This window comes from Macrotis lagotis, chromosome 4 (assembly GCF_037893015.1).
Source record: "Macrotis lagotis isolate mMagLag1 chromosome 4, bilby.v1.9.chrom.fasta, whole genome shotgun sequence".
NCBI classification, from domain to species: domain Eukaryota; kingdom Metazoa; phylum Chordata; class Mammalia; order Peramelemorphia; family Peramelidae; genus Macrotis; species Macrotis lagotis.
In genome coordinates this window covers 141112224-141135187 of record NC_133661.1, presented here as the reverse complement: position 1 = coordinate 141135187, position 22964 = coordinate 141112224, and the positions used below count along the sequence as shown (strand labels likewise).

The 22964-nt window shown below is 35.1% G+C and overlaps 1 protein-coding gene across 2 annotated transcripts in view; it reads left to right on the top strand.

Moving 5' to 3' along the window:
• The window catches only part of ADAMTS17 (ADAM metallopeptidase with thrombospondin type 1 motif 17), a 511869-nt gene that overhangs the window by 295877 nt on the left and 193028 nt on the right, over positions 1-22964 (top strand). For both annotated transcript variants that reach the window (XM_074234214.1, XM_074234213.1), the window contains exons 11-12: positions 14741-14842; positions 16021-16166. In XM_074234214.1, the coding sequence (XP_074090315.1) occupies positions 14741-14842; positions 16021-16166 (248 nt within the window). The remainder of the gene's footprint in view (positions 1-14740; positions 14843-16020; positions 16167-22964) is intronic.

Genomic DNA, 22964 nt, shown 5'->3' with positions numbered 1-22964 from the left:
GCTCTCTTGAATTTTCCCTTATGTATGGTGAAGCTTTCTGCTGGGCTGCTTGTAGAGCTCTGAAGCTATCTATCCTAAGAGTATCTAATTTTTTCTCATCTTCTAATGCAAATGTTATCATCAGTCATAACTATTTTGAAAAGTCCAAAAAATCTCGTACAGTAAACAAAATCATTCTATGGTGAAAAGTAGCTTTTTTCCTTCCTTTCCTAATTACTTTTCAGATATTTGGCAAGAATTCCTTCCACTACAAGGCCATCTCACAATGAGAATGCCCAGTTTCTAACTAGTTTACTCTTTTTTTACAAGGTATGACTGACTCAAACCATAGCTTACTTCTTATATAGCATAATCTCATTTCATGTAATATAAGCTTCCTTACCTTGCCTTGCCCACTCTTATAAATTTCTCATTCTCCTCCTCTATATTCTCTACAAACTATTCCCCAATAGCAGAAGAGTTGTCTCTCTTTCAATTCTAATCTATCTACAGTATGTACCCTTGAATCTCCCTCTTCCTATCCCCCTCCATGATTTTGTCCCCTCCTCCCTTTCATCCACCTTTGCTCTTTTACTTTCTATTTCCTCTCAAACATCAAAAATATTCAGATTCCACTTTTCCCAAAAAACCCAATAAATCTTCTTATAATCCTGCTGTTGTTGCAAACTATCATTTTTCTCCCTCCCTGTCAAATGAGAAAAGTTTTGTAAAGTGCTTAAGTACACGGCACCTAATAAATGTGTGCCCCCCCCTTCCCTACTTGCCTTATAGGTCTTTTGGAGGAGAAATGGTCTATAAACATTAAAACAGTATATAAAAGGTGAATTATTCTTACTGACAATTCTTCTTCCTTCTCATTACCCTCTCTCTTGTCTTCTGTAATATTACCAATAATACTTAAGATGCAAACCTAATATGATTCTCATAGTTTTCCTTCTAACTTCTAATTATTCTTCATCTACCTTATTTATTGGTTCCACATTCTCTCACCCTTGAATGAAGGTAGTATCTACATCCCATACTTGACACTGCCTTCTCTTTTGTCTCTATTATTCTCCTTTGGAACTTTGATACATGATTTCAGTGTTTAATTCTTTGCAGATAATTCCTGTCTCCATAATTCTACCTATAACCTTTCCCTTGAAGTCAGGTCTGGTATTCTCAACCACTGGAAACCCACATGGTCTATCTGTAGCTCAAGTCCAAAACTGAACATGTCAGCTTCTACACAAAGCCTGGCCTTCCCTCTAATATTCCTGTTTCTCTTTAAGGTATTTCCATGACCTCTTATTTCCCTTACAACTTTATATTTATGATCCTAGGACTGTATCTAGTTACTTGGATATGTAACCTGAATATCTTGGAATCTTTTCTTTGCTTCTCTCTTCCCTCTCTATTCTGTGTCAATACCTCTGTCCCAAAGTAACTTCCATCTATTCCTTAATTTCCACTTTAGTTCAGGATCAAATTTCACCACACCTAAATTAACTAACTGGTTTTCCTGACTCTAGTTTTTTCTGTCTTCAATCCATCTTTCAAACTACTAGCTGATTATGTTTCCTAAGAAACCACTTTGATTTCATCACTATTGCCTGATTCTTTATAAATATCAAACAAAAACACCAGGAAGTAAACTCCAGATTTGAGAAAAGATTAAGTTCTGAATAAGCTGGAAAGTTTCCAATGTAGATTTTTTAAAAAATAGTGAACATTGATAGATTTGCCAAATCACCAAAACTCTTCAAATGTCCCATTCCCTATCAAATAAAGCAAAAATGCTTATAAGCACAAAATCCCTAAAATCTTATTCTAATCTATTTCTTCAACTTTATTTCATATTATTTCTTTTTTGTAAACTTTACAGATAGATAAACAGGACTTTTTCCTACCTTGCTGTCTTGCCATTGCTGTACTTTGTTTTATGCTTGTTCTCTCTCCTTAAAAAAAGATTCTGCCTCCCTCTCATCTCTGCTTGCTGAAGTTCCCCCCTTCCTTCCAAGCTCAATTCAAGTATCCCTTTCTTTATGAAGTTCTCCTTTTTTATACCCTTGGCTGAAAGTGACTTCTCCTACATCCCTTCCTCAGAGTACTCTACCTGACTCTCTCATTTGTACTTGATCATATTTTCTCTTCTAATGGTTATTTTGTATATCTTTTCTGCCCGTTCATTCAAACGTTCTTTAAGGTAAATTCTGTGCTTTTAATGAATGTTGAAATGAAAAGATTTTTTGAAGGAGTCAATGGGAGGGGATAAGGAGGGTCAATATTTAGATAAAACAAGAATAGGGTTTTTTTTTTAAAATAGTGGCAGGTTCTAGGAGATTGTGAAGGGCCTGAAACAGATGATAAAAGGGAAAACGATAGAGAATATCACTGAAGAGAATGTTTACCTACTTCTCAAATTTGCCTAGAGTAAGAAAATGTTTACATGCATGTTAGGTTAGTAGAATGAATCCCCCAAATGGGACGTAGTCTAAGGTGAGACATGAGCTGAGCAAGGGAAATCATTCAAAATATAACCACAATGATTCTCTCTTCAAGATATTGGTTGGTTTAGCAAAAGTTAGATAGAATAAGCTATACTCATCTTGAATGGAATGGGGATAGAAAGGTGAAAAGGGGAGATCAGATGATATTTTTCTCTCTTCCTTTAGCATAGTAGTAGAAGTCAACAGAAAATTCTAATTACTATACATTTAACATCTTTCTTCCAAGGACTTCAAAATACTGAGTGTATATTGAGAAAGATTCTCCCATTTTGTAAGTTGCTATGGAAGTCAAAGGGAGGAACATTTATTCATGTAGGTCACCAGGAAAAACAAAACATTTTTTCCTACTTACGCTTTCCTTGAGAGTTTCACAGGTAATAAAATGAATGAAATCAGCATTTTCTTCTCCAGACCCAGCATGAATTATTACTTGCTCAGAGGAGTGAGGGAGTCCTTATTTGCAAGACTGAGTTAAATGACTTACATTTGATGTTATAACAACTAGTCAGTAGTGAAGATAAGAAAAGATCTTAGGTCTCTTCATTATAAGGTCAGGTATCTTTCCATTAAGAAGTATCAAAGGAGATAATATATGAGAGGTCAAGGAAAAAAGGAAGGAAAAGGAGAGGAACTTTTTCATTTGACCTCAAAATTGATCCAGTAATTTTAAGGAAGAGAAAAATCAATAACCATATTTTTGAATTAAGGAAAGGTTACTGCCTACAAGAAAAAACTAATTTACATGAAACCCAAACACTTCGTGCTTCACATTTTGAATTGGATAGTTTTCAGTAACACCCTTCTTTTTCATTTTTTGTGACTTTACATTTCTGGATTTTGATTAGACTTCATTATTTCTGTTGTATTTATCACCAATAGTGTATGAAAAAATTTAGGTCCTTTACCTAGCTGAGGACTTTTTATTCTATCAGTGTAAAATCCAGGCAAGCAAAAATATAACAAGACTTAAAAGTCACATGTAGTCCTTGCCCAGTTTTCAGAGCTGTTTCAGTGATATAAATTTGAACTATCCTAAAAGATGGATGATGATGATTATGATAGTTAACAGTTATAATTTTGATATAGGGCAATTAGATAGAACTCTAGCAGTGGAATCCAGTCTCAGCATTTATATCTGCCTGATCTTGAGTAAGCCATTTAAGTTTGATTTTCTTCAGTTTCCTCATCTGTGGAAATAATAATAATAATAATAATAATAATAATAATAATAATAATAATAATAATAACACTGACCTCATGGAATTATTGTGAGAACCAAATGAGATAAACATTGTTGAATGCTTAGCAGAAGACTTGAGACATGTTGACATTGTTGTTATTCAGTCATTCAATCATGTCTGACTGTTTGTGACCTAGTATGGGATTTTCTTGGCAATGATACTGGAATGATTTGTCATTTCTTTCTTCAATGGATTAAGACAAACAGAAGCTAAGTAACTTACCCAGGATCACATAGCTAGTGAAAGTGTCTAGGCTGGATTTGAACTAAGGTCTTCCTGACTCCAAGCCCAGGGTTCTTTCCGTTGAGCCACTTACCTGTTCCACTAGGACATAACAGGAGTTAAATATTCACTTCGTTCTCCTTTAATTTTTGCAAAGCTCTAACATGTATTATTCCCTTGGATCCTTATAACAACCTTGTGGGATAAGTCCCATTTTACAGATGAGAAACCTGAGTTTTAGAGAAGTCAAATAATTTTACCAGGAGTCATGTGGTTAATGATGGGATTCAGATTCAGATTATCCTGATTACAAATCTCTTAGATCTCTTTACTACACCAACTTTAGACTAGATGATTTGCACGTATTTGCTTTAGAATCTTCAAAGAAAAAATAGGACCCCTGAATACTTCCAGATCCAAGTAATTTTCATTAAAGTGGCACTGAAATCAACTAGTTATATGCCTTCATGCCCTCATGTTGAATACCCTTGAGCACTAGAAAAATTGAGTGTTTTTTTTTTCTAGTACCACTTAGTAAATATTCTCCAAGGGCATTCTGAGAAGTTCCAGAATAAATCCAAATTCCAGTGGTATAAAGCAGTTATACCTTATAAACCAAGAACTATTAGTAGATTTCATGATAAGGTAAGTATGGAATCTTAAAGGCTAATAGATAAACTTATGATTGACTGTGAACCCAGAGATGCCAGCACCCTCTAAATTCAATTTGATTTACTGTAAATGCGTAATAAATTTAAGGAACTATAGTTTCATGGGAAGAGACATTATTTGTTGAGCCATTATTTAAATACATGATAACTTTGTCCTGGTTCACATACTAATTCTCCAAGGCACTGGTAACTAGTTATAGGATTATTTCAGAGCACTTATGAATTCTCAACAAAATTATCAAAGGTATTTTTAATTCAGTAGTTTCAAAAAAATATCATATCGAACTTATAGATAGGTGATCTTAAGACCATCCAGTCCCCTTGTCAAAACTCAGTTACTAGTATTCTGATCCACTTCAAAGTTACCCAGATCCTCAGATTAAATCAAAGACTGTTTGGTTAAGACTTTAATTGATAAATCTCTTCATTCTTAGTTTTATATGGGAAACCAGATTTCTGACCCTATATTATAGTTATTTAGGTCTACTTTGGAATAGAATTTAAATTTTATTAAAGAAACTGCTTTCTGTGAATTTTTCCTTTTTCCTTAAAAACTCATGGAAATTTAAAATTATTATAAAAAAGAAAGAAATAATAAATTATAAAAGTTTCAAAACTATCAAAGGAATAAAATTGTTGAACACATGCTGATGCTGAGAATCTACTATAAGTTTAACATTTTCTGTTTTATTTATTTTGGATTTGGAAACAAGTTAATACAGAACAAGAAAACAATGAGAAACAAATCTGTGTAGGTTGTATTTTCAGGTTCCATTAATAAAACTATAAACCACCACGACTACTGTAAAAGTAATATTGTTATTTTATTCATTTTTGAGGGTGAAGAGAGGAGGTAAAAGTCTTAAAGATAGCTTTTGATGAAACACACTTTCTGGTGATTAGGATTCTTCCATTGATACTCAAATAGGATCATAGATTTTAGAGCTATAATGGATCTTTGAGATCTTCTTGTACAATTTAAAAAATAAGACACCTGAAACCGAGAAAAATAAAAGGAATTTGCCCCTAGTGACTTGCAACTCACACAGGTAGTAAACGGCAGAGCCAGAATTTCGATCTAAGTTCTCCTATTTCAGATCCAGGCAGAGTTCTTTCCACTGCAGCATTCTCACATGTTTTATTAGGATAAGAAAGTGGCATTTCTGGATCTGCCACCCACAGTAGGAAATGCCAACTTGCTGTAAGTGTTTCTGATGCTAGTATATCATAATCACAAATCTTTCTGAGCTGTTCTTAGATCTGTGGGCATTCTTTTGGCACAAATGATTAGTGAAAAACTTTCCCAACCAATCCAAAATAAAAGCTATTTCTTCATTTAAATATTTGGGGGAAAGTTTTGAAAAATTTTGCTATGATCCTTGAGAATAGGCATGAGACAGCTTGCTGCTAGGTTAAATATTTTTATGCCACTCACTGAACTATGTTAAGAAAATTAGCATCAAATAGTCAGCTTTAATTTTTATAGCACTTTAGCTTTCTTCCCTCATTGTATCTCTCACATCTCATCTGCAGAATGCTTGTATTGTGAGCCTTAAGCTGTCTACAGAAATATGAACCAAAATAAAAAAATTGGCATGTGTAGTTGGCATCACTTCCAGAAGTTATTGGCAAATATAGCTGTCTCTTCTTTTAGCCAATGGTAATGTGGTATTTTTAATTCAATAAAGCATTACCAAAAAAAAAAGCCCAAATGTAAAAGTAATAAACATTGGACAGTAAATATTTGTTAGAAAAAAGGAAATACACTTTAGGAAATTAGCCTACTCAATCTTTTTTTATGATTACATCTTCCCCCTGCTTTCATGCTTTTTAAAAAAAATAACAAAGTCACTTCTTTTAATCATTTCCCTGGAGTTAATTAAACCCAGTAATTATGTCAGATGAATTAGAGGCTCACAAATCATGAAGTATGATTTTTTTACCATAATGTTGATATTGAAGCAGGATATAGAGTGGAGTGTTTTCAGATCTGACAGTACCTTGTCAATTTGTTTCTTTTTGTTCTTGTTAACAGAAGTCTTGGATGCTTTCATTTAAAAAACAGCATGGTATGGATATATAAATCTACTTATCCAACTTTTCCCAATCTTCTCATAATATATGATCCATTTCAATATAAAAAATCCTACATAGAAAAGAGTGACTAGAAATGGTATTGGTCAGCCTTAGTAGTTGACTGAAGTCTGACCTCTATAAGGATCTGAAAGGAAGATTTAAATCCTTTATTTACCTTTTTTTATTTTGCTTTTAAAAAATAAAATCCTATTACCAAAGCAAGAGTACAATTGTTTTAAGTAACCTAGAATATAGGAATAAGGAAAGAGTATCTTCTGCATTCTCATCTACTTTATTACTGCCTTAAACATATGGCATTTCATTTTTTTAATTTAGTTCATTTTGAGGGTATCTAGTGGTAAAAAGTGGGAACATGTTGTTATTCTTTCTCATTCCTTCTTTCCATATCCTTTTTTTTAATATGACCTCTATTTTTCATTCATCACCAATAGCATTATCAGCATTACTCTTTTACAGATGTCCCTCCCCAGCAAAAAAAAAAAAAATGGCTCTATTTTGATAAATTTGATAAAATCTAAGTGCATCATCAATTTTTCTTCTAATTAATTCCAATTTGCCATTCATAAGACTCCCTTTTATCTATCTCTGATTTCATTGATATTGGTATCAGTTATAATCAGGATCATTGTTTAGATCTATCCAGGATACTTCCCCCCCACCCAAGTTCAATTGCTCCTTTTACTTACAGGCAGAAAAAAGGACCTAGGTTAATCTGGCAAGACTTGAGGTAACTAAATTCAACCTGAAATTACACACAACCTCTTTCAGACAGAGTTGTACAGTAGTAGACTCACATCGATGCCAGTTTAGAGAGCTGTCTTGACTGTCTCATTCTCCATTTCTTTCCAAACATCTGCATCCTCTCCTGATGTTGTTGTACTTTGGCAGCTGATAGTCCCAATTTTCCAAAAGTGTTTGAAAATTCATGACAGACTCTGTACCAGAGAGCCATCTAGGTTTTTTGAACACCGACCTCTTTTGCATCCTTGACCTCTTGATTCTCTTTCCTGAACAGAGTACCTGGCCCCCTCAACAATCCATGGAAAGACAGGGTCTCTGCATCAGTGGCATCAATGCAGAGAGCTCCTGTAAATCAGGCAGAGCCCCAAGGTTGCTATTCAAGCTGGAAGTCTGCTAATAAAGGGAAGACTTTCAAATTGGAGTATTTATGGAAAATTTGGATTAGTATCTTTTTCATCCATTTCTTGACTTTTCTTTTTAATCTGCTTTTTGGCTTGTTTATCAGCAACACATTTTTGAGGGTTTTTACATAACCATTATCTTTCATTATTGTTTTGAATCAAAACTCTTATCCAAATACACTGACATTAAGTAGATGCAGAGTGTGGAGACTAGCATGCTCCCACATAATAGCATATATAAAACTCAAGAAAATATTAAAAAAAAAACCTTTTTATTCAATTACTTTCAAGTACTGAATAAAAATTATAAAACCATGAATTCCCCTGTAACAGAGCTCTTTTCTCAGCTCAGAACTCTAGCTAAGTAAGTACAATGCAGATTTATAAGGCATTCAATAGCTACAGTCAGGCATGACTGAAAAACAACTGAACAAAAGCAGAGGAAAAGGGAGTATTTAGGGGCATTCTCTGAGCTCTATTGTACTTAACCCTTTAGGGGAAACTTATTAGTTCCAATTTCTTTAATTAACCATTTCATTTCCCCCTTATCCCCTGTCCCACTAAACTGATCATAGTACTGTTGAGACTAATGGCATTTAAACTTATACCAGATTTTCATGTTAGGAAGGCACCTCTAACACAAGAGTTCTATTACAAATTCCCATGACTATATGGCAATTTTTAGTTTTAAAATACTATCATAACAACTTTGGTACTTTTCTCTAAGAATTATATTCATTTTTCTTCCCTATCTCTTATTCCTCTATTTCCTAAAGTACAACTTCTACTCCCCTACTCAATAATCTCCAGTGGCTCCCTACTGCATCCAGGATTAAACACAAAAAACTCTGTTTGGCATTCAAAGTCCTTCCAACCTAGCCACCTTCTACTTTTCCAGTCTTCTTGAACTTTGCTTTCCATTGTCCATTGCATACTCTGTTCCAGGCACACTAAGCCTCCTTGCTATTCAAAGAACAAAACACTTTATGTCTTGACTCCAGGCAGTGTCCAGCACTTGGAATGTTGTCCTTCCTCATATTCACTAATTGACTTCCCCGGTTAGCTTCAAGTCCTAAGTTCCCCATCTTCTACAGGAATCTTTTCCAACTCCTCTTCATTCTAGTGCCTTCCCTCTTTTAGTTATCTCTTATTTATCCTGTACATCACTTGACTGTACATAGGTGATTGTTGTTACATTGCATTATAACCTCCTTCAGGACAGAAATGTCTGGATTTTTTTTTGTATTCCCAACACTTAGCACATAGTAGAAACCATAAATATATATACTGAGTATCACCATTATCTGGAAACATTTAAAATTTTTAATAAATGGATATTGTAAAAATATTCTCTCCAACACTGTGATCACAAGAAACCTTGAATCCAGCCACCTAGGGGAATTATGGAAGAAAGGAATTTGAATTAAAATTGCTATTTATATTAACTGGGATTAGAATCTTTCTTTACCCTACTACTATCCTAATTATATATAGATGTGGGAGTCATCATTAGCACTAATATTCCAAACCTGGTACCCACCACAGCAAAGATTCCCTTGGAAAGAATGCGATATCAAAATGGATACTCCATAGGAACCTCCCAACAACTATTTCTATGAATCCTTGCTCATTGACTAGACACATTGACTCATTTCATTGTTACTTGCCTATTCTGTGTCCGGTACATCTACTTCCTCCTCTTCTTGTTTCTAAATCATTGTGTATCACCCTGTACTGAATGAGGGGGGAAAACCCCCTCTGTTCAGTTGGACAAACACACACATTTATTTTATTAATATGATAAATATAATACAATATAATAAATATGCTTAAGACATTTTGTATATACTATATATAATTAATACAAATAAATATATATGATGTGTTACTGCATTAAATACAATTCTAGTGATAATAGATTAAAAACCAGTATATTTTAAAATTTATGAGCCAAAAGGCATATAGCTTCATGTTTCACATGGTTTACATAGAATCTTAGGTCTAAAATAAATCTTAATCAAATCCACTTCAGAAGATTTGTCCTTTTCTTTATTGCCTTTTTCTTTATCAATTACAAGAAAATTGTATTCCTGGATTACAATTCTATGATTCTCTTTCCATCATTTACAAGTCTATTATTTATGAAGATGATAAGCAATGTAAACATCTGAACTAGAGCTAAACTGTGCCTAATGGAACCAGGTCATAAAATCATAGCATGAGTCCACCAGAGATGGATTAGTACCTGCTGATACTGGGTAGGATTATAATCTAATCTCACTTCTTCCATCCATACACATGTGCTTACCTTTCTTTTCCTTGACAGTCTTTCAAAGAGGGTCTTATAAGAGATTCATTTATTTCACAGACAGGTTTTCTAATGAAAGCAAATGGGTTTTTGCCAAAATGGATTTTTTTTCTATTTAGTTAACATCTGTCATCTGAAGATCTCTAATCACATTCGTATATTATGATGAAAAGATTGAAGACAAATTATTTGTAATATTGTTATCTTTAAAGAAATTTTAAAAATAGCCTCCCTATATGTATTCATAAATGTGCATGTATGTGTGTATGTATATGTATATGATATATATATATATATATTTCTTTAATAGAGGCATTTTAACTTCTCCAAAATTAATGGGAACAAGTAGAACCCATTTTCTTCACAAAATATCCTGTTGCATTTGAATGAAAAAGTGGAATCCAAAGCAGGAACCACACAAAGTTTAAGAGTTATGACTAAAAACAATCAAGTGGCACTGCCATTATTTTCATTCCACAGAATAACTCATCACAGATTGTTATGCTAAATACATCAAATATGGAAATGAGAATGGCCATTCCTAAGGAACGGCTTGTAGATTTGGAAAATTGTAGAAGAAAGTATTATACAGCAATATTCATCACTTCATCTGGCTTGTATTTTTGGAGATCCCAATGAACCGCTCACTTCCTGTGGAACTCTGTTGATATCACCACCATATGGCCTTGTTACTGCGTAATTATTGTGTGTTTCTCTTCCCTTTGGAAGTTGTAGCATTATTTAGAAGCCCTGAAACATTATATTGAAGCGAGTATAATTATTATTATTATTATTATTATTACTTGGAACAACACAATAGAGTTGGCTGCTGTAATAGTCCTATTTTTCTATGATATAAACTCTGTCATTAGTGGCATAAAAATTTTGCTTTAAGAAAATAAAAGCAAATTGAATAGCAAAACTAGATCTCAACCACAAAAGCTGTGATCAAGCTTTCTTCTTTTTCTATTCATGCTTCTCTTTCCTAATAGCATAAGCTATAAGCATAAAAGATATTATGGTAAAACCCACATCTTTTTAATGCTTTTTAATCTTTATTTCTCATCCAATTCTACTATCAACTTTTCCCTCCATAAAGATGACTCCCACATCTATTCTCTAGTTCTAATTTCTTGGAAGACCTTCAGTTCAGCATTTCCAACTGTTTCTTAGATTTCTCTAACTTAGTACACTGTTAACTTCAACCTAGTACAAAGTAAACTGACAACCTTCCCCCCTCCCACCCCACCATTGCCCTTCTTCCTGACTTCCTTATGTCTTCACTAATCTCCCTGATTTGCTTTGAAACCTCAGAGTCATCTTTGAACTTTTCTTTATCTCCCTTCCCACATGCACTCAGTTGCTATGTCTTCCTTAATATTACTATTTCTTGAGTTTTTCTTCCCCTAATTCCCAGCTATGATTCTAGTTTATGCTGAAATATTGAAGTAGTCTAGACTAATCTCTCTGTCTTTGTTCTTCTTTCCCACTTCCATATCCATCTTGCATTCCATTACCACCTTAAGCTTTCTACAATATAGCTTTGTTCATAAATCCATTGAAGCAACAAGGGTTTATTAAATGCCTACGGTATACCAGGCATTATGCTAGATGCTGTGGATACAAATGCAAAGATTAAAAAATTCCTATTCACAAGGAGCTTACAATCTCATGGGAAAGACAAATACATATGCATATACATACATACAATATATATAGAAAAATAAATATATTAGTATACATATGTGTGTATTTGAATACAGACAGATGCATATACAGAGTAATTAAATTCAAAATAGTATGGGAAGGAGAGCATTATGAGTTAGAGAGATCCAAAAGTTTCATTTAGAGAATGGTTCTTGGAGTGTTTTTAACAAGGCAATGGAGTTAAGTGGCTTGCCCAAAGCCACACAGCTAGGTAATTAAGTATCAGAGGTCAGATTTGAACTCAGGTATTCCTGACTCCAGGGCTAGTGCTCTATCCACTGTGCCACCTAGTTGCCCCTTGAATAGAGTCTTCAAGGAAGAGAGGTACTCTAAAGTACAACTAAGAAGGAAGCTATTCTGACATCTGAGAGGGACCAGTACAAAGGCACATAGATGGAACTGTAATTCATGTTTGGCTGGATAATAGAGTGTAGGAAGGGTATAGTGTTATAGTAAGTTGGAAACATAGATTGGAGCCCAGTTGTGTAAGGAATTAAACAGAAAAGCAGAGAGTTTATATTTGATTCCAGAAACAATAGAAAGTGACTAAAATTTATTGAATACAGGAGTCATGTGGTCAGACTGATGCTTAAGGAAAATTGCTTTGCCAGCAATATACACTAAGAACTGGAGAAGTAAAGGACTTGAAGAGGGAGACTAATTGGGTGACTGTTGCATTAATCTAGGCTAGAAGTGATGATAACTTTGAACTAAGGTGGTAACTGTAAGTGGAGAGAAGAGGACATAATTAATAGATATTATAGAGGTAGAAACAGCAAGATACAGCAACTGATCAGATACGTGGCATGAGGGAGAATGAAGACAATCAATTCTTGTCTTCATTTTGTTCAAAAATCCTTAGTTTTATCCAGCTTTTACATTACCTCCAAATCAAGTCATCTCTCACTATTCTCTTTCACACATCCTATATTCTAACTAAACTGAATTATTTGCTAGTCAATCTGTATATTCCTAACTATATGCTTTTTGCTCACATTCCCACCAGCCCCATCTCTAGCTGTATCTTTCCAAATCCCCGTCCTTTAAAACAGTTTAAATATTAACTCCAAGAAGTCTTCCTTGTAGACTGATCATCATCATTTCTTCCTCTGAATTGCCCAGTGTATTATATGAATAGTAGTTAGGTAACTATTTCATTTGATAGCTTTCTTAATGTTTTCACTTATTGTATGCCATCTTTATGGAGTCAGATTATGATGATGATGATGATAATGATGATGATGATGATGATGATGATGTTCATCCTATGTTTATATTTTCATTTAGTTCAAAAGGTTAAGTGATAGGCCTAAAGTGATAGAATCTAAATTAATATTTGGTCCCTGATTTTCAATTCTCTAAGCTCTGAGACTGCCATTTATTAACTGCATAATCTTGGCAGGTTGTTTAATTTCTCTGGCCCTTTGCTTCTTCATCTGTAAAATACTGCAAAGAGTATCTCCATGGTCCATCACAGAGGTTTACTTTGAGAATCAGATGAGATAATGCAAATAAAATTACTTTGTAATGGCAAAACATTATATCAATGTGAATCATCATTAATGAATGAACTATTTAATGCAGTCTTATTTCTATAATTTGTTTTGTACTATATTGGACACTAGAGACACATAAATACATGTATTACTTGATAGTTCTCAATTTCTTTCACATATATGTGCATACCTATGTAAATATACATATTGTTGAATTACTATAAGGCTAAAGTGTGCTGAATCAAACTAATCCACAAATTACAATAAATATTTAAGACCAACTGGAACAGCAAGTAAGACTCATCTTTTTTATTTAAATGTTGATAGGTGAACAATCATAGCAGACTATATACTTTTGACACATATAATATTCCATTCAGATTTTCAGCTTCAGATGCTCATTATAGACACTTCTGACAAATTGGATAGATCTAAAGATCTCTTTCACTCTTTTCACCCTCTATTGCTCAACTTATCCTTCTATTTTTGGTCCCTACAATTTCTTGGTATTTTTGGCTTTTGAAAAGCAAGAGTTGCAAATTCATTCTTATGCAACTGTGCACATGTTTAAAATTACTTGAAAGTGCTCCATTGGAACATATAAACATATTCAAGCTTGAGATTTGGGGAGAACACTGTTGAAACTATACTTTATTGTTCTATGTAAGGAATTTTGATCCTTACTCTTTCTTAAGAGTATGGGCCTTCCTACCCATCCATCATCTGGTCTACACACTGGAAAGTTAGCTTCTTTCACTAATGCCTTAAATTAGCCATGCTTGATTTTGATGTATTGAATAAGTGGCATCCGTGACTCATTCCTTAGACAAGTTGGAAGCATATTGGGTGTCTGTATATTTTATCCATGTGGACATGTGAGGTCAACATATTATATATTTTCTGTCTTTTTGAGTAATTTGGAAAACTCAAAGGTATTGGGATGATCCCCAAATTCAAGAGTGAATTCTCACACATCTTGATTTTGAGAATCTATTTTGATTATACATTTTTTTCCTTTCCAGATACTTGATATGTCATATGTGATCCAGCTAATTTTATTTGCCACAATTCTTACAAAAGATTTGGTGTGAGACAGATGAACTTTTGACTGTACATATGTGTGTGTATTTCCACATTAAAAGCATGTTTATAATTTGTTTGCATACAAAATGATTCACATTTTATTTTTTCCTTATTCTCCCATTATAAACTGCAAGTATTTACTCCTAAATAGAAATTGAAAAGAAGTTAGTTTTTTCTCAATCTAAAAACAATTCAGAGTTTGGGTGCCAAAATCAGTAAATTTAATATTGGCTTTAATATTGGAAATCATTAAAATAATCTCTCCCTTCCCTTTGCAATTACAGCATTTGATGTGTGCAGGACTGTGGTGTCTTGTGGAAGGGGATACATCTTGCAAAACTAAGTTGGACCCTCCTCTGGATGGCACTGAGTGTGGGGCAGATAAGGTAATTATTTTCTCTAAGCAAATGTCTTTTTAAGTCTTCTGTGGAACTGCATTCTTCTACAATAATTTTTATTTATCATCAGGATTTGAATTTAAGAATTGTTTTCTGTTCTGATGAAGTCCCATTAATATTGCAAAGGGAAACTGTAGGAGAACCTTCATTGATTTTTTTGTCAAACATGGTTTCAGTTTCTTCACCATTTCCTATGACACTTGTCCTGTAATTCTTTTTTGAAGCAAAATGACATTTTTTCTTATATAATATTCTCATCATGGTCTACTCATTGGTGATATTTAAAGCTAGAATCCATCCAGCAAGCATTTGTTAAGCTCCTACTATGGTTAAGGAAGAGGCAACTAGATGGTGCAATGGATAGAGCACTAGGCCTAGAGTCAGGTAGACCCGAGTTCAAATGTGGCCTCAGATACACAGTAGCTGTATGACCCTGGGCAAGTCACTTAAGTTCTGTTTGCCTTGTTGTTTGTCCTTCATTTTTGAAGAGGACCATGACATCATTATGATGCCATGATATGTAAGTGAATTGTATTAAATACTGTGAAAAATCACCAGACTCACTTTCTCCTCTGGAGTCACCTGGATCCAGTAGTCAGATTTGGATCAGGATGACTGGCTATGGCCCCAGATGGAGTGGGAGACCTTGAAAGAAATGAAGCAAAGAACAGTCTTTTTTACCTAATCCAAATGAAAAAAAGACACAAAATGACATTTTTCTTTTCTAATGCCCTCACCATGGTCTGACAGAAGAATTATTTGCCATTCTTTGGGATTGTTGGCCTTTATTTGTTGGAGGAGATATTTAATGCTAGAATCCATTAGCAAGTATTCATTAAGCACCTACTGTGGGCACAATGAAGGCAACTAGATGGTGCAATGGATAGAACACAGGGTCTGAAGTTAGATAGACCTGAAATCAAATGTGCTTTCGGACACTTACTAGCTGTGTGGCCTGGAGCAAGTCACTTAACTTCTGGTTGCCTTAATTAATTGTCTTTATAAAGTGAGGGAGTCCAGAGCCATTCCATTCTCATTCCTGTATGGACAAACAGAACTTATTCAAGTATTTTTTTCCATTCTCCTTGGCCCAAATCACAACCTTAAAAGAACCTTTCTGAGAATTCCTTATTCCGTGAATATACATTCCTCCTGTTTTATTTCAGTGGTGCCGAGCTGGGGAGTGTGTCAGTAAAACTCCTATCCCAGATCATGTGGATGGGGACTGGAGTACATGGAGTCCTTGGAGCATGTGCAGCAGGACATGTGGGACTGGAGCCCGCTTCAGACAAAGGAAATGCGACAATCCCCCGTGAGTACCTTCCCCCAATGACATTTAAATTTTATTCCTTTATTAATTATTTATTGAAATTCCAGTACTAAGCATTTGAGCTAGTTTGGTGCTAAAGAAGTGCTCAGCCTTTAAAATATTCATTCAGTTAACAAGCACTTACTAAGTGACTATTCTGTTACAAGCCCTAGGCTGGGTGTTAAAGATAAAAGCAAAACAGCTTCTGCTCTCGAGGAGTTTTACATGCTCCTTATCACATGCAAAAATACCTATAAGGTGAAAAGTGCCACAAGAGAAGGTGAGCAGTGAATAGAAAATAGTCTGGAAGGCCTGTCTGGTTACACACTGACAAGCCCTGAGATCCTGAGAAAATCACATCCACCTCTGTGGGTCAATTTTCTTTGTAAAATGAGAGGGGTTGGAGTGTATGGCCTCAAAGATATCTTCCCCCTTTAGATTTATGATACAATTACCTATGACTTTTTTAAAATAATGAAATTTCGGATGACAGAGGAATTTTTCTAAGATGCTTTTGCTTTAAAGTTCAATGACAAAAATACAGAAATTCCCCACTACAGCAACAAATGAAGTTTGTCCATCCCCATTGAGAATTGAGGTATAGGGAAAATTAAGTAGAATGAGAATACAGGGTAACCAATAGAGTGTGTGCAGCAAGTAGTTTGCCTGCAAATTTTCATGATGTGTTTGAAACTAAATCTCTTTTAGTTTTGTCTGTTAATGGCTCTGTCTAGTACTTAGAGAGACAAGAAAAAGATGGTTAACCAGTATAAAAAAATACACTGATGCTATTTCTTTTTCTACCTCTACATTACTTATGTCACATATCACAATTGTATTTACTGTTTGGAATCCTTTTTGTAGTTGCATATGAAGATATCTCCAGAAACATGACAGACATCTGATTTTAGCCTCACCTCACCAGTTTAACTCTAAATGACCTATCTAGTATATGTCCACTTGCCTTATTGGGTTACCCCTGTAATTCATGCATTTTGAGGCAAAAACTGTCCTTTTCCTTTTGTATCGGGAGGTTGAAGGATGAATCGATGTTCACATTGTATTCAACATCAAAGACCCCCATACTTTTCAGGGAGAGTTGAAGTCAAGTGACTTGGATTTGGATCTCAGTATTGATACTTACTAACTATAGGACTTTTTATAATGCAATCCAAAAAATATTTATTAAAGGCATATGGTATGTCAGGCAATCTGCTAAGCATGAGGGGAATATAATTAATAAAAAGAAACACAATCCATACCCTCAAGGAGTTTACAATCTAAAGGGAAAGACTACAAACAAAAGGAGGCAGGAAGTGGGGTTGGGGAGAAAATGAGTCACCAGATGAACCAAGCAGGGCAGTTGACGCTTTTGAGTCCAGGTTTTGCCTTTAGGAAGAGTTTGTTACTCTGTCTCCCAATTAGAGGGGAAAGGAAATCGAGGGAGGTGGTATCAATAAAGCCTTGAATCAGCAGCCTGATGGGGTGATAAACATATGGTGAGAGGTGCATCCTGTTCTATGGTGCTGAAACTCAGTAGGGCAGCAGATAAACAGTGGAGATTTTGGATCACAGTTTCTTAATTGGTAAAATGGAGATGACAATATTTGTGTAATACCTATATCATACTTGGTAATCCTTAAAGCACAATAGAAATGTTAGGGTTATTGTAGTCCTAAGAATTGTACTGTAGCATAAGCTGATGAAATATTGTTTATCATGTATTAGTTTGAACATTCATCATGATTTCTCTTCCTCCCTTTTTATATTTGATATAGTCTGATTGACCTAGAGACAAAAAGATAAAGTGAAAATGAGAAAGCTAAAAATGCAGCTTCTTGTCCAAAGCTGCATATATTCCACTTCTTCCCTGAAGGGGTTCCAAGTAGAAGAATTAATATACTCAAAATATCCTTGCTAACTAAATGATCTCAGACCTAGATATATTGTCCTAGTCCAGGTTTCATCTCTATGTAGAAGACATTAGTACCTACATTCTTGCCCCAACTATACTGTTGAAATCCAGTTCCACATTTTCAACTGTCTGTTGTCCCACAAGCATCTCTAATAACTAAGAGGCAGTTATCATATTTCCCCTCCAAATTTTCCCTCATCCAAAAAGCCTCATTTTCTTTGAAGACACATATCATTTTTCACCCAGATTTTTCAAAAATCTGCCCGTTTTTTAACTCTTATGATTTCCTTTAGTGTCCCCCCAACCTGACCTCTTAACAACCAGACTTCAATCAATAAATTATAGGTATCAAGTATTTACTATTTACTTTGTAGTGATAAAAAGAAAAAAAACAAAATAAGTCTCTCTGCCTCAAGGAATCCCCATTCTAATGGAGAAAAAACATATAAATCGACCTTATAGGATAAAAGCAGAATAGAGGAGTGTACTAGCAGTTGGGCAGGGAATGGGAAGGTTTACCTCCTGGAGGAGGTAATGCTTGAGCTAAGTCGCCAAGAAATGAGAAATTCTAAGGTAGTGCAGTGGATAGAACATCAGGGCTGGAGTCAGGAAGAGCTGAGTTAAAATCTATCTTTGGACTCTTAGTAGTTGTATGACTCTGGGCAAGTCATTTAACCCTATTTGTCTCAGTTTCCTCATCTGTAAAATGAGCTGTAGAAGGAAATGGCAAACCACTTTAATTTGTTAAGAAAGCTCCAAATGAGGTCACAAAAAGTTGTAAGACTAAGTATTTTATTTCCATAATTAGAAAGCCTTAGTAAGTTTTCTATTATCTCCAGAAGAAAAAACCTTTGTTGTAAACTTTAATGCCTCACACAATATGGTTCCCACTTTCCTTTCCAGGCATCTTACCCCCCTTTATACTTTCTCCATTCCAGTCAAATTGGCTGCTGTCACCATACTATCTGTGGAAGCCTATCGCCTCACTCTGGGTCTTACCCAGACTGTTGCCTATGTCCAAAATATCCTGTCCTAACCCTCTGCTTCATCTCTGTCAAAGCACAGCTCAGGTGCCATCTCCTTCATGGGATCTGTCCTGAATATCCCCAAGCCCTGCCCCCTAATGGTTAATATTTTCTTCTTTTTGAAACTAATCAATATCCATTTTAAGCTTTTATTATGTCCTAGGCAATATGCAAATGAAAAAGCCAAAAACATCCCCTTCCTCCTTGTTGACCACTAACAAAATTCATTTGAGATAAATTGACTCAACTTTCTCAACGTGCTTCTTTATCTGCAAAATACAGGCAACAATATTTACATTACCTACCTCACAGATCAGAAAAAATTAGCTGTGATAATATATGTCAGAAGTATCATGTTACTCTTATGAATCATAGCTATGGAAGCTATCATCAGCATTATTATCATTATTGGTATTAGTATTAATATTTTGATTCTGTAGCAATTACATTTTTAATGTACCTGGCTTTGCAAAAATATGTTTCTGTCTCAGAGGCTGAATATGAACAACAATATGGTATAATAGCAATTAAATTATGCTAATTTATTGTTGGGAAAGGAATCTGTCTTTCATCATGATAGATATGTAGAATGAATGCCATTAATTAATTCATCAAATATTCACTGAATATTTAATATATTATAGGCACCATGTGGGTTAAAAAGAAGCATAAGACATGATCTTTGGACCCCAGCTTATAATTCTAATTGGGGTAATAAGAGATGGATAGATAGATGGGTAGATAGATAGATAGAGAGATAGATAGGTATCAACAACCAGTAAGCATTTATCAATAACCTATTATGTCCCAATCACTATACTGAGTGCTGGGAATACAAAGAAAGACAAAAGACAGTCCCTGTTCTCAAGAATCTCACATTCTAATGGAGGAGATAATATAAAGGAATAATTAACCTAAAATTAAGCTTCAGAATAAATTCAAGGTAATCAATTTTGGGGAAAATGCTAGTAGTAAGAGGATATTTATATACACATTTATATATACATATTTAGGGGAAGCTAGATGACAGTCTAGAGAGTGCCAGCCCCTGGAATTGGGAGGATATGATTTCAAATCTGGCCTCAGGTACTTACTAGTTGTGTGACTATGGGTAAATCACTTAACCCTGTTTGCCTCAGTTTCCTCATCTGTAAAATGAATTGGAGAAAGAATTGGCAAACCACTCTAGCCTCACTGCCAAGAATACCCCATAGGGATTGTGAAGAGTTGGACAAAACTAAATGAATAAATAATAACAACAGTAATAGACATATACCCATACACACACAAATATATATATATATACATACATAAATATATATATATACTATATCAATATATACATGCATATATCTACACATACACATATCTATGCATTCTATTGTACAAGGCAATACATCTATGAATGATAAAGAGGCAAGATAGACAGCCAGTATTAGAGTGAGGAAGACCTGGGTTTGAGTTATGCTTCCAACCTGTACTGACAGTGTGACTTATGGGGAAAGTTACTTCACCTACTGTACTTTAGGCAACACATTAAATTAGGTTTTTGAATTGTAGTTCTATAAGAATGAGTCCTCCCCTACAAATCACAGATCTGGACACAATCTCTCCCTTTTCCCCTCATGAAACTACAATGAAATAAATATTTTGAGGTGCACTAAGAAGTAACCTGATGCAGCAAAAAGAGGATCTGAATTCAGATCACAGATCTGATCTTTCTACCTCTATGATCTTACTCTGTCTCAATTTTTTCCTTCTGTAAAATGGTGGTGATGAACTATATGCTCTCTGTGGTTGCTTCCAACTATAATCTATGATCTTATGACCTTTATTCTTCCCCATTTCCAGGCCCCACTTTTGACCAGCTCCCAGCTACTTCACCCCAATCTGTGACTGACACTGGAAGCTTTTTGAAATAATTATTTATCTGTCCCATTTTGCTGGGAAAGATGAAGGCAAATCTTCATCTGGTTCTACAGAATCCTGAGTTGTTTAGCAGTGGTGGCAGCCCCATGCTTTCAGAAGACATGCAGGATGGTGACAGCAGTTTTATTAAGTCTAGGCTGGAGTTTACAACTTTTTTTTTTTTCTGAAGGAACTGATTTGGTGTCTCTTATAAAGCACAGCTGATCTGAGACCCAGCAGCCAGACTTTGACCAAAACAAAGTCCATTCATTGTCCCACTTCTTAAATCACAGGGCTCCCTACACTGGAGATTCTCACATGGATTTCAAAATTCTTTTTGCTTATGTACATTCTAGTCTGGGAACACGTGACCTCCCTTCACTTCATATTCCTGGCCCCATTCCCTCTTCTTCTGCAGCTGGTTTATTCACTGTCCAAAAATATTGGCAAGAAATTCTTCTTTTTTCTATTCAGTCTTGCTCTTTTTCAGTTATTGGAATTCTTATTTCTTGCCAACTGACATTTAGGCCTTAGGGACTATCAGTATTTTTAAACCAGTTGCTTTACCTGCTTGATTTGGCCAGTAATTCATGGGACTGTCTTTATGAATTACCTTTGATGGCAAGGTAAAAAGTTGTCAGCCAATCCTGGTGCTGCTTGCTCAGTTAGAGGGCAATTCCTTTGGTCTTGGGGGTGGGGTAGGTGGGTGGAAAAAAGGAATGCCTAAAATACTTTGGTATGAAAGCCATGACCTATTAGAGCAAGAGGGTGATGGGAAGATTAACGGAGCATAATAAGTGGAAATGGACTAATGTTACCATTTGCTGTCACCACATGAGAGACATAAGAGAGGAAACCAGCAAGTATTTAAAAATAAACTGGAAGAACAGGGTGGAGTGGTTTTATGTGCCTATGATTGTTTTTTTACTTCCAATGTGAAGCCCCCATATGTGCACAATCAACTTGCCAGGGGGACTGGCATTCACATGTATAATTGTTTAAAATCCAAGCTTAATATACTCAAAAATAAGTTACACGTGTTACTTGAATACCTTTCAGATGAGAACCTAAAACCAAGAATCAGTCTGTATTTCATGGACATTTTAAAGCCTTGTGGCACTTTTATTAATCTGTTGGCCTTGTCTTGTGTCACTCATCATAATTCCTGAATATCTCCTTAAAAATATGGAACCACAGGAAATCCTGCTCACTCACTGGATTTAAAATTGTGATTTTTATTTTTTAACTTGTCTTCATCCAATAAAGTAAAAAATAAAGGACTCCTCAGTTGCCACCTGCCCTCTCCCCTAAGCTTCACCTCCCCAGATTCATCCAATCCACACTTGGGAAGAAACAAACTATATTTTTTACAACCTACTACTACTTCTACAACTGCCATCACCATCACCACCACCACCACTACTTCTACTACTACTACTAGCTACTATTTTTATAGTGCCTTAAGGTTTGCAAAATACTTTACAAATAATATCTCATTTAATTCTCACAACAACCCTGCTAGGTGCTATTGTTATTCTCATTTTACAGATGAGGAAACTGAAGCAAATAGAGGTTAAGTGACTTACTCAAAGCCACATAGTTAGTGTCTAGGGGACAAGCAGCTAGATGGCACAGTGGAGAGAGTACTGGCCTCCATCAGGAGGAAAGGAGTTCAAATCCAGTCTCAGACACTTACTAGCTGTGTGACCTTGGGCAAGTCACTTAACACTGATTTTCCTCACATCCAGAGCCATCTCCTGTTGTCTTGATTCCTATCTGGCCACAGAACCCAGATGGCTCTGGAGGAGAAAGTGAGGCTGGTGACTTAGCACAGCACTACCCCCCAAACCCATTCACTTGTCTGTCATGGAATCACCTGACTTGGGAAAATAAGCAAGAATGTAGATAGTTACATTTAAAAAAAATGAATTGTACTTCTTATTACCCAAGAAG